Below are 17,737 nucleotides of genomic sequence, written 5' to 3'. Positions count from 1 at the left end.
GGGCAGGTGCGGTTCTGGGTGTTTCCAGAGATAACAGACCCATTAGTTCTGACAAACGTTCCCACGTTCCTGCCTCTAATCTGTGCCAAACTTCCCAGATCCAGCCAGAGCCTGGAGCTCCTCGCAGGCCATCCAGGCTGTCTCTGATCTAGTCAGTGGCCGGGTGGCCACGGCTGCACAGACCAACAAACTTTTTCTCACGTGTCAGCCAGCCACACCCTCCACTCACAACAAACAGAGGCAAGGGGATATGGGAACTAACTGGCCTGGAAGATGGGAGGGAACAGAGGGATCATGGTGATGATGATGGTAATTCTATAGCAGAAAGATCACTGGCCTGGAAGGCAGGAGGCCTGAGTCCCTATCCTGGCCACTGAGTGAAGTGCATGCTCTTGGGCCAGTCACTTAACCTCTCTGTGCCTCAGTGTTCTCACCTGCTATAGAAGTGGGCTTGCCTGGAGGGTCTGAAGGAAGTCTCTCAGGGTAAGGTTTCCATAGTGACCATCTTCAGTCCCGATGGCACATATGGGCAATTAGGGGCAAACCACGGCAGGGCTCAGCGCTAACCAGAATTCTCACCACTTCCAGCCATTTCTGGCTCACACTTTCTCCTCAATGAAAGGTCAAAAGGAAGAACTCCTGGAAAGTGTGTAAATGCCAAAGAGGATTTGTTCACTTGGGGGCAGGGGTCAAGGGCCTGGGCTGGTCCCTGAGTCCTTTTGATGTCCTTTTTAACATTTTTGGAGCCCAAGGCAGGGCCCAAGTTATCTCCAAGCTCCAAGTCCATCTGCCTCTTGGGCTTCAGAGACGGAAAGCAGAGCTCGCAGTGGCAGTTAAGAGACTTGCCAGATCGCTGGCTGGTCATGGCAGAGCTGACCTAATCCAGGTCCCCTACCTCCTACTCCAGAGCTAGGAAGTGTTGGCATGTGTGACAGCAGTGGTGGCTTCTGTGACAGACAGTGTCAGCTTGTGCTGCAGGCTCCCCCATCACTGAGGCTTAGAGGCGGTGAGAGAACAGTGCAGGTTCCCGTTCCCCTTCAACCTTAAGGGTTCAATTCACCCTTCTTCTCCCACTTGACATCTGCCTTCCCTTGCTGACTGTCCAAACTGTAGACTTGACACTGCAGCACCAGGGCAGAAGCAACATCCTAATGTACTCTGTTAGCCAGGACCTACAATTGCATAGAGTCAAATATCTAGAATATAATCCTTTCTAGATATAGCTCCTAATGACTCTGTTTCTCTTATAAAAAACCTTGACTGATACAGATAATGAAGATATGACATGTCAATATTTGTGAATGCACCTAAGGCAGTCCTTCAAGAAACAATTACAGGCTGAAATGTGAGTATTAGAAAAGCTGAAAATCAATGGTCTCAGCAACTATTTCAAGTAACAAACAAATAAAAAAACAAGAGAACCACAAAGCAGAGCAAATCAAACCCAAAGAAAGTAGAAGGAAGGAAATAATAACTGGAAGAGTGGAACATTCATGCAATAAGAAAAGTCACACAATAGAGAAAATCAACAAAGCCAAGAATGAACTCTTTACAAAGATTAATCAAGCTGGTAAACCTCTAGCAAAACTGTTCAAGAAAAAGCAAGAAAATACACTTAACAATATTAGAAATAAAAAGTAATATGTTACTAAAGACGCTACAGACATTAAAATGATAAGAGGATATCAAGAATAATTTTATTTTGATAAATTTGATAATTTTTTAAGATTGGCAAATGCCTTGAGAAATAGAGCATGTCAAAACTGACACAAGAAAAAAATTAGAAAATATAACCCTCCAATATCTATTTAAACATTGAATGAATACTCCAATATCTATTTAACACTGAATGAATACTCCAATATCTATTTAACATTGAATGGATACTCCAGTATCTATTTAAACGTTGACTCTATTATTAAAAACCTTTCCACAAAGAAAACTCCAGGTCCAGGTAGCCTCATTGGTAAATTCCCTCAAACATTTAAAGAAGAAATAGCACCAATCTTAGACAAACTCTTCCAGATAACTGATAAAGAAGAGACACTTCATAACTCATTTTATGAGGCCAGCATAAATTTAATAACAAACTTGAAAAGGACATTACAAGAAATGAAAATTACAGACCAGTCTCTTTCTCGTGAACGTAGACACAAAAGTTGTAAACAAAATATTAGCAAACAGAAACTATTTGTGTTTCAAAAATCACTGAACTGTACACTTAAAAGGGTGAAATATTGTGTATAAATCATATCTCAATAAATCTGACTTCTAATAAAGAAAAAATGGATCTTAACTCACACATTATCAAACTTCCAATAGATTGTAGATATATATAAATGTGAAAAGCAAAACAATAAAGCTCTTAGAAAAAGCGTAGGAAGATGTCTTCATGACCTTAAGGTAGGCAAAAATTTTTGTAACAAGTTTTTTAAAACTACTAATTATAAGGGGGAAAACTGATCAATTTGACTACACTGAAATTCATATCTTCTGTTCATCAGAAAGCACCATTAAGAGAGTAAAAACATCTGTCACAATCTGGGAGAAGGTATTTGTAGTACATATATCCAACAAAGGACTTTATTCCAGAATAAATAAAGAATTCCTACTAATCAATAAGAAAATTGTAGATAACCCACTTCACAAAAGAGGATATCCAAATGTCCAATTTTATTAGTCATCTGGAAATACAAATTACAACCTTAATGTAGCCCACTGCATATTCCCTAGAAGACTCAAGTGGAAAAGGTAGGCAAGAGCCGGTATTGGTGAGGATATGGAACAGCTGGACCTTTCAAAACATTGATATTGGAAATGTTAATTGATACAATCACTTTGGAAAACTGTCCGTATTTACTCAAGCAAAACACTTGCAAACCCATTATCTAGCAGTTTTACTCCTAGGCATATATCCAACAGTAATAAGTACACATGTTCACCAAAAGACAAGTAAAAGCTCTATTAGCAATAGTCAAATACAGGAGACACCCCAAATATCCATCAGTGGTAGAATGGATAAATAATGATGATATATTCATACCACGGAATACTAAAGACAATGAAAATTCTACAACAGCATGCAATAACATCATGTTGGGTGACAAAAGCCAGATAAAAAAGAATTCATACCATATGATTCCATTCATATAAAATTCAAAAATAGGCAAAGACAGTATAAGCTGTTAGAAGCCAAGAGATGGGTTATCTTGCTGTTTTGTCTTTTCTTTTGAGATTGGTTACTCTTGAGGAAAGTCTCAATGACTGGCAGGGTAGTTGAAGGGGTTTCTGGCAATGGGGTTGTAACGTCTTGTTTCTTGATTTAGGAGCTTGATTACATGGATGTGTACAGTCTGTGAAAACACTGTACACTTGTGATTTCTGTATTATACTTCAATAAAAAATGTTTACATAGAAAAAATTAAGTGGATGGGAACACGGCAAAAATTGTTGTATCCATTTAACCAAGGAAACTTGAGTAGGGGAAGAATTAGCTTTAGGACAGAGGAAGATTTCAAGAATCTGAGCCCGTTTGCCAAAGATCTGTGTGATTTTCCTTCAGGCTCCACCTTTAGGTAGAAGGACTGACTGAGGTCGGTCAGCAATTTGAAGAGAGTGTCACAGAGACTGACCAGTCCTTTATGAATGCAGAGTCTTATGGCATTCTGGGCCTGGGATAACCCTGCTTGGCTGCTGAAAGGGTGACCCCAGTGTTCGACACAATGGCCCAGAAGCTGGTGGATCTACCCATGTTTTCTGTGTACATGAGCAGGTAAGGCCCATCAGCCCCACCAGGTTAAGGTTATGACTATAGGGAAACAACACGTCTAGACTTAGCAGTCACAACACCTGGGTTGGAGCTCTTGCTTGGTCTTGTATCAGCTGTGTGATTTGGGGCAAAACACTTGCCCTCTCTGAATATTGAGAAAATGGGGTTTGCCTCAAAGTCGTTGAAAAAAGGACTTTTTAAACTATACCACACTGGAGTAATTAAAGAATCTCTGGGACTGGACATTCATTTATGCAGTGAATAAATATTTATCAAGCCCCTATTATGTGCTCACCATGCTGCTAGGCACTGGGAACACAATGGAACAAGAAAGACAGTCCCTGCCCTCAAAAAGCTTAATTCTAGGGAGAGGAGGTGGGGAGAAAAAATTCAAATGTTAGCTGACAATAAAATAATTACACATTAATGGCTGGAATAACAGAATGTAGTATATGCATACAACAGAAAATTATTCAGCCTGAAAGAGGAAGAAAATTCTAACAGTAGCGGAATTCATAGAGACAGAAAGTAGAATGGTGGCTGCCAGGGGCTGGGGAAGGAACAAGCAGGAAGTTATTGAACGGGTATAGAGTTTCAATTTTATAGGATGAAAAGGTTCTGGGGATTGGTTGCACAACCATGTGAATATACTTAACACTACTGAACTGTACACTTAAAAATGGCTAAGAGGGTCGATTTTATGTGTTCTTTGCCAATTTATACAATTTTTTAAATTGCATGTTGTGGTTGGAAAAGGTCATGAGACTCACCAGCCCTCGGACACGTTTACCTGGGGTCCTGGGAGGGTCAGGGAGGAGATTTCTTACCTCTCTGACTCCTTCCCAAGGAAACTTGGCCTGAGCTTACCCTGTTTCAGCAGAAGCGCATTTCTCTCTCTCTCCTCTCTCACATGGAGAGCCTTGAATCTCCTCCATCACATGGCTTCCTCTCCAGCCTGATTGTAGTGGAGACCAGGCCTGGACGGACCTGTGAGTAAGAGGGCAGGCGTCTGGACACCTCGCTTCTTCCCTTCAGAGCTTCCTGCTCCCTTTCAGCCTGGAAAGATGTGAATTGTGGTGGAAAACAGCAAAGCCTTTGCAGTCAGACTGACCTGGATTTAAATCCCCCTCTCTTGGGACTTCCCTGGGCGCTCAGTGGTTAAGAATCCGCCTGCCAATGCAGGGGACATGGGTTCGAGCCCTGGTCCAGGAAGATCTCACATGCTGCAGAGCAACTAAGCCCGTGCGCCACAACTGCTGAGTCTGCGCTCTAGAGCGTGGAAGACACGACTACTGAGCCCACGTGCAGCAACTACTGAAGCCCGCGTGCCTAGAGTCCATGTTCCACAACAAAGAGAAGCTACTGCAATGAGAAGCCCTCTCACCAGAACAAAGAGTAGCCCCTGCTCGCCGCAACTAAAGAAAGCCTGCGTGCAGCAACGAAGACCCAACACAGTCAAAAATAAATTAATTAATTAAAAAAAAAGAAATCCCCCCTCTTGCATTACTTCATCTCCATGAGCCTCATTTTTCTCAAATGGACACTAGGTTGACATGAGAATTAATAAGATGAGGCAGGGAAAATTCCTAGCACAACGCCTTGCATAAAGGCCATCAACAAACATCAGCTCCTCCCCCCTCGTGCCTTGAAAACTGTTTTCCTTGGATTCCCACAGATATCCACTTCCCTTCCCCTTTACTGCCCTGCATACAGGGCCCCAAGTTTTGTCTTTCTCTGATCCTTTTCCTCCTGAAAACAAATCAGTTTTAGGTCCTATTTCTGCAGGATCCTGCTAGGTGGCAGAACATATTCTGAGAAATCAACACAATATTAATAAATATTCAAGCTCCAGTAAGTCACTTGGTGTTCAATTAGCGTCTTTGCCTAGCACAAAAGAGTGAATACTGTGGAAATTCCAGGCACCACCATAATAGTGGAGAAGATACTTGGGGCAAAGGAGTCTTTGGGGGTGTCTCAAGTTGCATGGTGAATGCACACCCCATGATGGTCCTGGCCTTGGTGCTGCCTGAGTTCTGCTTGATCAAATCTGTGGTCTCCATTTCTCACCTCCTTACCCCTTCTATCCAAGAAGCAGGAGGATACTCACAAATCACTGAGCAGAGTTGTTTCTATTGTTTGCCCAAGAGGCTCCGACTAATCAACTTGCAGCAGTCAGAAGCCCTGGTCTCAAAGCCCAGGCTGATATTTCTGCCTATCTAGGTACTTGGTGTGAGTGACCAGACCAGGAAGCAGGGGCCTGGCTGAGGCTCGCCCCTGAGGTTTTCCAGTGGCCCTTCCTTGACAATCTGCCTTTCTTTCCATGTAGTGACACAGGAGGTGGTGCAGGTAGCAAGCTGATTTTCAGAGGCTAGGACCACTCCCATCTCTCTGGGAACATAGATTGAGTCCCAGTCACCAAACAAGTCTACTGGCAGATTGCAGTGGACACGTAAGTATCCTCCACAGAGTAGTTACAGAATGAGGGAAGAGCTCATAACAGGCTCAACTGAAATTGGATTAACTAAATTGACCTGAATGAAACTGCTGGTCACTGAGAGAGGATGCTGGGAGCTGGCTGCATGAGGCTAGAATATGGAGGTGCTGAGCAGAGGGGCAGGACGGGGCAGCAGACACATGGTACCCACTCTCAGCTTCCTTTCTTGTACATGTGGCGCATCTTCAATTCAACAGACAGTAAATACTAACACTCGGCCAACTACTCATTCAACATTAATTAACATGCAAGGCAAGGGCTGAATGATACAGGGGTGCAAAAGCGAATTGGACTCAGATTTTGCCTTCACAAACCATTGCAGAAGATGACACCTATACACAAACTACTACCATGTAGAGTAGAAGGTGGTCAGTACTCCATGAGATGGACCACCAAAGTGGCCCAGACAAGAAAGGGCAAGACCACTTCTATCTGAAGAACTCCTCAAGGGTCTCATGGAGGGGGTGGCATTGATTGAGTCTACACACACACACACACACACACACACACACACACACACACACAGAGGCGCGGAGCAATCAGGGAAAGTGGAACTAGATTCCTGCCACATACCTAGCACTGTACTAGACAGTGCAGGAATTCAAAGAAACGTAATTCAAGTTTCAATTCAGCTGAAGATAAGTTCCTGCAAGGGGACAGGCATGTGCTAGGCACAGAGATACAAAAGCCAAAAAGGCTCCAACGTTTACTGCCTACTGAGGGTTTTTCAAACTGCAAGGATTTACCCATTTATGGGTCACGACATCATCTTAGGGGATCGTGACCTACATTTTTTAATGAAATGGGCTAAAGTGGAAAATATCAGAGTGCACTCCACATATTAAGGTTAAGTACAGTGTCATGAAATTTTTATTTCTGCGTGTGTGTGTACATGTGTGTATGTGTACTGGGTCAAGAAGTAAATATATTTCCTGCTATGCATCTCAGTCAAAAAACAAAATATATATATATAGAGAGAGAACCACTCATGTGGTGAGAGCGACCAAAATGCAAGTTACTAACGTGCTTCAGCAGATTAGAGAACCCAGCAGAGTGAGAGCTGCTGGGGTGCCAGGGAAGCTTAGGGGGAGAAAGGGGAAGGGACAGGTAGGAGTATGCTGACGATGCTTCCTTTGTCCTCAGAATCCAGGTGGGAGGCACCACGATGTTCCTCTCCGAAGGCTGCAGGCCACTGTGGACCCAGGGACCTCCCTCATCACAGGCCCCTCAGGCGGTAGCAAGCAACTGCCCAGACCACTGGGGCAGAGCCCATGGACGGGGAATCGGGAGGCCTCTGAATAGATCCTCTGGGTTCTATTTTTGTACACTCTGGAGTGTGTCAACATCAGTGTCTTGCCGGATGTCACCTTCACCATCAATGGGGTCCCCCACACCCACCAACCAACTGCCTACACCCTGCTGGTGAGAACTGTTTCCTTATTCTGCAAGTCACAGGACCATCCTCACACGGCTGCCACTTCCCCTTTCCAAACAGTCGCCTGTACTCAGGGTGCCTTTACCCCTTGCCCCCCTCCCATCTTATCCAGCTCTGAAAGCATTCCCCCTGGGAGGGGTGGTACTGCCGATGGCGGAAACGCCACTGGGCTGGTTCTAACTTCCTGTTCTGCCATGAAGCAGCAGCAAACCTTGGACAAACCATTTAATGAGGTTTTCCGACATTGTCAGGTAGGACTTTTCAACTGACAAAACTTAATCTCTTCAACCACCAAGTCAGACTGGGATATTATTAGCCCATTTGATAGATGAGGATACTCAGAGAGTTAAATGGTTCAAGATACGAGCTGCTAGAGGTAGGGGGATACAGAATAAGGTTATATCTCTTCTAACATTCAAGTTAACATTCTCCTCACGCAAGAAAATGTCTTGTTGCAGGCGATTGGTAAGTTTGGAGAATGAGGTAGAAAGGGAACTTCCAGGTGTTTTGGAAATCTATGATCCCAAATTTTCAATATCGCATTTTTTGGCGACACACTTTAACACACCAACTTTGCCCAAGAGTCACCTGCAGCATCAGGGTGACTGCACCAGGATGGAAGCACTAAGGTGTAGACAGAAGGCTTTACCTACCCCCATAACTTGATCTCCATTCACACCCCTTCCCAAAGCCACCAAATATAAACAGACAATGCAAGTGAAAACAAATGTTTTGCTTTAAAACACAAGCTTCATGTCAAGCCTCCTAAGCTCTTCCAACAAAGGAATGGTAGAGCTGCCACTGTAAACACGATGCTGAGGACAAGCTACACATTTCAACTGTGCTAAGTTCATTAGTCTATACACCTTTCCCCACTCCAACACCCCACACTCTCTCCCCTTCACCCTATGTGAGTCCCTGCTCACATGCACACCCTACCCTGTACACATTATGGTGCTATTGTCCTTTTATGCTAGCAGTTTTCAATCAGAGCCACCTTAATCCATCAAGGATGCTGTCATAACTTTGCATTTTTGTCCCCTTCCTCTCAAGAAGACTCTTGAAGCTCTCAGTGAATTTTCCCAAACCTTCATCGGCAGCCTCAAATTTCAAATAGTTGCTGGAAAGACGACTTCTGCCTGTTAGACCCCAAGTCTTTACCAAACCAAATAAGGTTGGGAGAGGTTATACTCCTCTCACGGATCAATGGATACCTACTTGCCTTATAACTTGAAGGAGCCACTCGAATGATTCTTCCCAGAACTTAAACAAGAGAATGGCAGTGGCTAGCCACTTACAGAGCAATTACTCTCCCTTAAAAAATTAAGTTGAGCTTTGCTAGAAACTAAAGAAACCAGAATTTAAGCCAAGATCTTCTAATGCCAAACCTCTTGCTGTTCCAGCCATGCAACAAGGTTTCAGTTTTCCCAATCGTTAAGATGGTGGTAAGGAGTGGAGGTGTATAACAGATGAACAATTATCAAAATTGTAGAACTTAGAAGCCAAGACCCACGTATAAGAAATTGTGCAAACACTTTTTTGAGTAAACGTGTATAGGTATATGAAACGGAAGAAAGAACCAACCAGCCAAAATTGTGAAGCGGCTGTCCAAGGCCATTTGGTATAGCTACCACTACTACACAGTACAGCCTCTAGACAGCACTACTTCCTTCTTTCCCTATACGTCATTTATATTCTTCTTTCCAATTCCAGAAATTCATGGATGGCATGAAGTTCTTAATCAGTGGCTTTCAAGGTTCTGACATCCAACCTCCAGCTTGGTCCTTCCGGACCCTAAGCAATGTATCATTAAACAGTTTTACTGCCTTTGACCATGGGAATAACCATGTGGGGCTGGCCCCAGCAGTCCCCTAAGCAGGGGTCTTGTGTCTGTGCCAGCCCCCCTGGAAATTCACCTGGGCCTATTAGGTTGGGACATTCTCCACAGCTGTCAAAGTTCTTTTCAATAGAATGCAGCTTTTCCAGAGCTGCAACCCAAATTAGAATGAAACTGAGAACACACACATACACACTCACACACATACTTCATACACCCACATACACACCAACTCCACCAACATCATAATGGAAGAATTAAGTTGTATGCCCATACTTTTTATCGCTTTTTGCTAATGTTTTATTACGGAAATTTCCGAACATGTGCACAAGCAGAAATTATAGTACAATAAATCCCTGTGCAGCCCCACTCAGTTTCCACAACCCATCAACACATGGCAGGGCCTGTTTTATCTGTTTCACCAGCTACTCCTCTCTTCAGCCCCACATACCTGGATTATTTTGAAGTAAAATTCTTAGCATCACATCATAAATCACCACATCAAATATTTATCCATAAACCCTTCTAATACAGGTATCCCCTGCTTTGCAAAAGTTCACTTTATACCACTTTGCTTTTATGAAAGACCTACATTAGTACCTGTTTTCCCTAAACTAAAGGAATCCAAAGAGGATTTTTGCACTTATGAAAAAAAGACAGAAATCAAAAAAAGCAGTCAGTGTTTGTTTTGCAGCAAGCTTTTATAGAGGCAGGGCATGCCCCAGCAGTGAGAGTGGCACCAGCAAGCTCCTTCATGGGAACTATACTCAGTATCTGGGCATCAAGCCTCCATAGCTTTGAACTGTATCTGTGAGCATCTGAGCTTTATCTTGATTTAATTTGTGTGTCCATTAGCAAGGTGTGTCCATTAGCATAGTTTCATAGGAAACTTCTACTTTCAGATAGCAAGGGAAACCAGTATTCTTTTTTTGTTGTTGTTGTTAATTTTATTCAAGCATAGTTGATTTACGATGTTGTGTTAATTTCTGCTGTACAGCAAAGTGATTCAGTTATACATATATATATTCTTTTCCATTATGATTTATCAGAGAATATTGAATACAGGTCCCTGTGTGGGAAACCAGTATTCTTAAAGGTGCTGTCAGTGTTCAGATGTTTCCTATTGCCTCATAAATGTTTGGTCATTTTTACGGTTGACTTGTTTGTGTCAGGATTCAAAGGTTCACAAAGTACATTTGTTTGAAATGTCTCTTTTCATCCATAGTTGCACGTTCTGAATTTCACTGGTTGAAATCCAGAGCTGTCATGTAACATGTTTGTCTGAGTTCATTGTTCCTATAAAGTGATAGATCTAGAGGCCTTATTTCGTGGAAAGAACACTTCATAAATGGTGCTGGGTACCTCTACTGTGTCCCATCGGGGACAGATAATGCCGGGCGCCGCTCAATTTGTAACGTTAGGACTGATGGGTGGGTTCCCGAGTTGTCAGCCGCATCCACCCACGATAACGTTCCCTTCAGCATTTGACCCAAAGGTTTCAGCAGCCATTGATGATCCTCACTTAGATCCACACTATGACTAGGGGCTGAAAACAGGGATTTTTCTAATTCTATTTTTCCTCCTGTATTTGTTAGCTGGAACTCTTCTATAAAAAACAACCCTTTCATTAACTATTGTCCACTACGAGGTACAGCTCATACAAGAAGGGCAAGATTACCTGCTTCTTTCCCTTTATTTACCAGTTTTCAGAATAATGAGTATGTTTCAACTTTCCTGCCATTTTTTAATGGTCAGATCACCCCATGTTTAGCCAGTGGGCGCCCCTTCAATTTAGCTCCTGTGAACTTTTGACTTGACCTCAATACAAAGAGATGTTCTGGGCCCATTTTCCCACAGTTCTGGTTCCTTGCAGTGTGTTCATGTGTTTGTTGTAAATGAAAATATTTCACAGTACGTGGGAGGGGTGTGGTTGGAGAGAAAGAGAGAGGGAGAGAGAGGCTCTGAACAAACGCTTTTCACCTTTGGGAACCAGGGCCCATCCTAAGGGAGCTGATATGGGGAATCTGGGTCTAAGGACCATCCTTTGCCACTAGGAACAACTTGTCTTTCTTTTCCTTCCTTTCAATTTTGCTTTTTTCAAAATGGAAATATCTTCAGTGTTTTTCTTATTCTAAAATATGTGAAAGTCCCCCGTGAGCCTCCTCCTCAGAGATAAGCATTACTATCAACCGGAAGTTATCTTATGCAGACATTTTTCCTTGCATATGTAAACAGAGATGGCTATGGGTAAGGAAACCTTTTTCTTTTCTCATTTAACAGCAGATTTCCCATCAGTCCATTCTTCTAACTCATTCAGCACAGTGTCAATTTATTTATCAAACCCTCTCTTAACAAATATTTGTTTTGCGCCAGGTGCTAAGAGAGACACCCCAAGACCTGCAAGACAACTGGGGCGGGCCCTGGCTGTCACTTCTGGCAGCAGAGGTCCTGGAAAACACACCAGGCTTAACCCTAACCCTAAGCCTGTATCCACCTCTGTGCTCCACCCCTCACCAATCTGGCATCCTTGGCTAATTACTTTGTGTCTCTGGGATATTCTCCCTGCAGAGCTCTTGGGAAGAGTTGAGCTTATCTGGATGGAAGCACTTGGGTCATAATGTTAGCATCCCTTCCCTCTAAGCATCAGGATCCAAGAAGTTCACAGCTACACACATGCACACACTTTTATTTTTCTTTGTTTTTACTCTTTTTTTGCCTATATATATATGTATATATATATATATACACACACACATTTTTTTAACTAAATTATTGCTTTCAGAGCAATATTTAAGCAATTAAGTCAAAAGCAGCATAGTGGGGCTTCCCTGGTGGCGCAGTGGTTGAGAGTCCACCTGCCGATGCAGGGGACACGGGTTCGTGCCCCGGTCCGGGAAGATCCCACATGCCGCAGAGCGGCTGGGCCCGTGAGCCATGGCCGCTGAGCCTGCGCGTCCGGAGCCTGTGCTCCGCAACGGGAGAGGCCACAACAGTGAGAGGCTCGCGTACCGCAAAAAAAAAAAAATAAAGCAGCATAGTGGAGCGATCAACAACACAAGCTCTGTGAGGGCGGGGCGCCAACCTTTAGAGGGCATCCCTGCAGACTTTCTCCTCAAGGGTGACTTCTACATGGGCAGCAACCCTGATGTGCTGGCCTGGAGCCTGAGGGTCCAGGAGCCTGAGTGGTGGAGGCTGAAGTATGAAAGTGATGCTTTAATCACATCTGTAGGAAGTGAAATCAGGCTCAGTCCCAAGGCTGCCCGACCCCAGTTCTGCTCTGAGCACTCTGGTCCCTCAAGGCAGAAGTGGTGCTTTCAGTCAATGTGGACTAAAATCCTGCTGCCTGTGTAAACCTACTTAACCCTAATAGCTGCTTTGGGTTTTCCACAACTGACCTTGACTCTTTGTGACCTTCACATCAGTGGTTATTACCTCTGAAATCCAGGACCGTGTCCCATGTCCCACGTCTGATACTAGCTCACCACCTCTCAGGGGTGGGCCAAGAAGTTTGGCCAAAGCTTCACTGTGCCCTGGGAGTTGTTAAAGGATGCTGTATTCATTTCCTAGGGCTGCCATAACGAAGCACCACAAATTTAGTGGCTTAAGACAACAGAAATCTATTGTCTCACAGTTCTGGAGGCTAGAAGACCCAGATCAATGTGTCAGCAAGGCTATGCTCCCTCTAAAATCGTAGGGGAGAAATTTTCCTCACCTATTCCAGACTTCTGGCTGGAATCCTCGGCATTCCTTGGCTTGCAGCTGCGTCACTCCAGTCTCAGCCTCTGTCATCCCATGATGCGTCCCTGTCTCTGTGACTCTTCCCTCTTATAAGGACACCAGTCACATCAGATTAAAGCCCCATACTACTCCAGTATGAACTCATCTCAATTTTAATTGCACCTCCAGTGACCCTATTTCCAAATAAGATCATTCTGAGGTACAGGGGTTCAGACTTCAACCTATCTTTTAGGGAAACTCAATTTAACCCATAACAGATGCTCTGCTAACTAATTGCTCTTATATTTGACTTTTGGCTTCTTAAAATCCTTTTAGGAGTTTTCGATGTTTTGTTGTTCTTTTCTTGTCTTTTCTCTTCTTTTCTTTTCTCTTCTTTCCCTCACAACAAATCTGTAAATTAAGCAGAGGAGGTTTTCTTACCCTGTTTTGTAGATGGGGAAATTGCGTTATAAAACAATGAAACCATTTGTCAGAAGTAGAGATGGGGCTTCCCTGGTGGCGCAGTGGTTAGGAGTCCGCCTGCCGATGCAGGGCACAGGGGTTCGTGCCCCGGTCCGGGAAGATCCCACGTGCCGCGGAGCGGCTGGGCCCGTGAGCCATGGCCTCTGAGCCTGCGTGTCCGGAGCCTGTGCACCACAACGGGAGAGGCCGCAATAGTGAGAGGCCCGCATAGCGCAAAAAAAAAAACAACAAAAAAGTAGAGATGAAGGTAGAATTCATGTCTCTCAGCTCTTAATCCACTGCTTCTGATTCATCCTTCTCCCCCACCCAGGTAGTTGCCAGTTCAGGATATCTCAAAGGCAAGGATGAAAGGTAGATTCTAAACAGTCCCCCTAATAATGTTTACTTGTTAAAATAAAAATGTATAAGCTGCTGAAAAGTTAATGGCTGCTGACCCCCAAAAGGATTCAAACAGCGTCCTCATGTCTGCTCCTACATGGAGGTAAGACCTTGCCAAAGGATTCCGGGGAGGCTGCTATTTTTGTGTGTCGGGCATCATTTCCTTTGAGGAATTGTTCCCCTCCTGTTCTAAGTCCTATGGCCTCTCCTGGTTGTTCCTGGGTTCCCGTCATCACCAGTGACATTACAGGGGAGGACACAGGCCTCAAGTCACACCTGTCAGACTCTCTCTCCTGGGAATGGGAATCTTGAGTGGGACCCCACAGGACAGAGGGGCACCTGGAACTGAGCCGTCCATGGCAGGCACACAGAGAGAGCTCCCAAGTTCCCAGTGCCAAGGTCGCAAGGTACCCTGCTTCTGTCCTTCCTACTGTGTCTGTTCTCAGCTAAAGAACTCCAGCACGTGCATCTCACTGTAAGAGGGAGGCTGGGATGACCGTCCTGTGTGAGAGTCGGTGGCCTCAGGACTGTGAAGTCTGCTCTTTTCTCTAGGGAAAGTCCCAAAGCATGTCTCAGTGACTTTGGCTGGGGAACCCTTAAAAGAAGAACTTGTGCTTAAGAGGATGGTAAGGGGAGAGAAGCTATGTGAGAACTTACCCAACACCCCACACACTTGGGGTGTGTAAAACACATCAGGGTTTAGAGCTACAAGTCCAGGCCTCAGGACCATAGTGTGCCCCCTCTCCTCAGCTTCAACACCTGCCCTCATCTTTTCAACACTTGCCAGGTTATGACATAACACTAGCTTCTATAACAATGAAACCCCCAAATCACAGTACCTTAGCACAATCAAAGTGTATTCCTCGTTCATGGAGAGGCCAGTTGAAGAGTCGATGATTCAAAATCCTGGGATCCGTCTGCCTGGTGGTTCCCACATTCCCTAGGACCTCAGAGTCATTCTACTGTCCTGTGGACAGGGATAGAGTATGGCAGCTCCTGTAAGAAGTCTTCCCAGGCCAGGTTTGAAAGAGGCCCAGTACCAGCGGGACACTTCTCTATATCCATTTGACTTGAGCTCTATGGGACCAGGGGCTCTGTCTTGTTCACCATTCTGTCCATTGCTAAAATGTGGTCCATGACCATGCCTGTCTATAGGGGGTGGGAAATGCAGTGAGCTGTGGCCTGGCGGTGTAAGGGGGCTTGAATGAACACTGGTCGTCTTTGCCTCACCAGGCCTCTGGCTGGGATCCTTTCCTTTCTCCTGATTCTTAAATGTGAGTATGTCTCAAGCTCTGCCTCAGCCCTCTTCTCCCTCTCTCATTCTCCTGTCTCCATTTCCTTCCCCTCTCCCACATCGGGGATGATGTGTCTCTGCTGAGTGCAACCAATGGAGACAACCCCTGTGTCAACATCTCTAAGCCGACGACCTGTAAATTTATGACCTTTTCAAATTAGCTCCTGTATCTCTGTTTCTCATCCTACATTATCTAGCCTGACCTCTTGTCCTACAATTCATTCATTTACCCAACAAATATTTATGGAGTCCTATCTTGGGCCTGTTTCCTTAAGGGGAAATTTTTTTTAATGCCTGAGTCAGAAGCTTACATTTAACATTTTATTGGGAAGTTCAATTCAAAGGAAGTAAGAAAGGGGGAAAGGGAAGTGAAGAAGAAAGAGAAGGGGAATAGATACAAGGTGAGTTTCCAAGCTGACTACAGTTTTGCAGCAAACACAGGCACCTCCACCAAGGCGGTAGACTGAGGGCAGCTCAGAATGTACCATTGGCAGGGCGGTGGTGAGGGCCAGAGGTGAGTTTGAACCATGTCTTATTTCCACTGATAAAATACAAGTATCCATTTTGTGTCCCCCAAAGGGTCTGACACACTCAGATTATTGAATGAATGGGTGCAAGAGGGAAGAAAGGAAGGAACTTCAATGAACACAGTGTCAGGGCCTCCCCTGCAGAGTAGAAGCTGGACGCCATTTTCCAGTGGATCATGTATCAGAGGAAGAGAAGGGAAGTTGCTGACTTTTGATCCATGCAGACAGAGGAAGTGGGGACTAGAGCCTGAAGGTGGTTAGTGACTTGGCTTCCAAAGGTGTTAAGGGTAGTTTGCAAACATCCCCTAAAAGTATAAATTTCAGTCCCATATTCAGAGGCTGTAATGACTAGCTGAGGACAGTTCACTTCCCCTACCCAAAAGCACCCACAGCAGCCGTCGGGCCCATGGTAACTTTTACATGTTCTCTGAAAGAGGCTCAAATGTGCCTCTATACCTCTACAGATACCCGTCTCTCTCTCTCTCTCTCTCTCTCACACACACACACACACACACACACACACGTTCATTTAAAACCTGATCTCAGAAAAGCAGAAGAATGGGGGGGCAGGGGATTCCAAAGGGCACCAAATTAAGGGCAAACTGGCTGTCATAAACTAGTGGTTGTCCTGAGGGCGAATGGAGGCACCCTTTCCAAAGTAAACCAAGTGGAATATGCCCTAGAATTTTTCCAAATTTAATGTATCCTGTCCAATACTACACTTCATGGAAATCACTGCACCCTCCCTCCAGGCATGTTTGCTAGTGAAACAAAGAAATGAGCTTCAACTGGAGCTTTTGTTCCACCAAAAACTCCTCTCCAGGGCCTGTATCTAGCACTGCGTGTGGCCTAGTGTGGGTTGAGGGATATTAAGTCCACCCTTGAGGAATGTATAGTCTACCTGACCAGACAGACCTAGACAGTAGCAAAGAAGCAGCGTCAGAGATTCAGATTGGAGAAAAGGAAGAACTTTTTGACGGTGAGGATTATTAAACAAAGGATGGAACTCCAAGGAGGAAAAACCCCATCTCAGGAGGAATGTGGGAATGGAGGGGCGCATCAAACGTATTATAAGCCTTAAAGGGATCCATTTGGGCGTGTCTAAACTCACTTTATTCCCGTTTAATCTGCCAACCATAGTTACCCAAGGCATAGTTCCAGGCAGCTCAAATCTGTCTCACACTAACATTTTAACTTCCTGTAGTCTCCCAAGAACTTCAGGTTGGGTCACACATTCTCATCTGAGAGGCACAGGGAGATGTCAGGACTTGCCTCCCATCTCACAAGTCTGGTTCTGTGTGTGTGTGTGTGTGTTGATGTGGTGTGTTTGTGTGTGTGTGTGTAGATGTTGTGTGTGTGTGTGCGGTATTAAAGTGAGGGCAAGGTGTGAGAACTAGAGCTTCTCCCAACCAGGCTGATGGCAGGAGGGAATCTACTACACATGTGAGTCTGATAATTCAACCAACAAAAGGGCCCCTTTACTGGGCGGCTTCCAGCAACAGAGGCAGAAGTTCCTAAAAGCAGCCAGAGGCTTTTTGTGGTGCCCACAAACTGGTACGTTACCTTGCAGACCCTCTGACCCACAAGGGCCCACCCTCATGCCTCCTATGCCTCACTCCCCCCAGGACCAGAGTCCCTGTAAACTAAATTCTCAAGGGGCCCCAAATCTACTCAGCTCTGAAGCCTGGCTTTCCCACCCTCCCACTCCCTCCACCCACACGGCTGAGGTCACCACAGCCCAGCCTCTTTAGCAACTTTCCCAAGTTTGTGCATGAGAGGGAGAGGAGGAAAACTCAGAAGGAA

General features: G+C 44.8%; 1 protein-coding gene across 1 annotated transcript; it reads left to right on the top strand.

Moving 5' to 3' along the window:
- The first annotated feature begins 294 nt into the window (after nt 1–294).
- CTSE (cathepsin E) lies at nt 295–9,573 on the top strand. Its single transcript, XM_029226898.1, is given in 6 exon segments — nt 295–309; nt 3,576–3,772; nt 6,096–6,218; nt 7,407–7,447; nt 7,450–7,949; nt 9,412–9,573. Coding segments are annotated over 6 exon segments (1,038 nt in total).
- Nucleotides 9,574–17,737: the final 8,164 nt, after the last annotated feature.

Source organism: Monodon monoceros, unplaced genomic scaffold (assembly GCF_005190385.1).
Source record: "Monodon monoceros isolate NGI ecotype Baffin Bay Population unplaced genomic scaffold, NGI_Narwhal_1 Super_Scaffold_18, whole genome shotgun sequence".
Classification (NCBI taxonomy): Eukaryota; Metazoa; Chordata; class Mammalia; order Artiodactyla; family Monodontidae; genus Monodon; species Monodon monoceros.
This window is presented reverse-complemented; position numbering and strand designations above follow the sequence as displayed.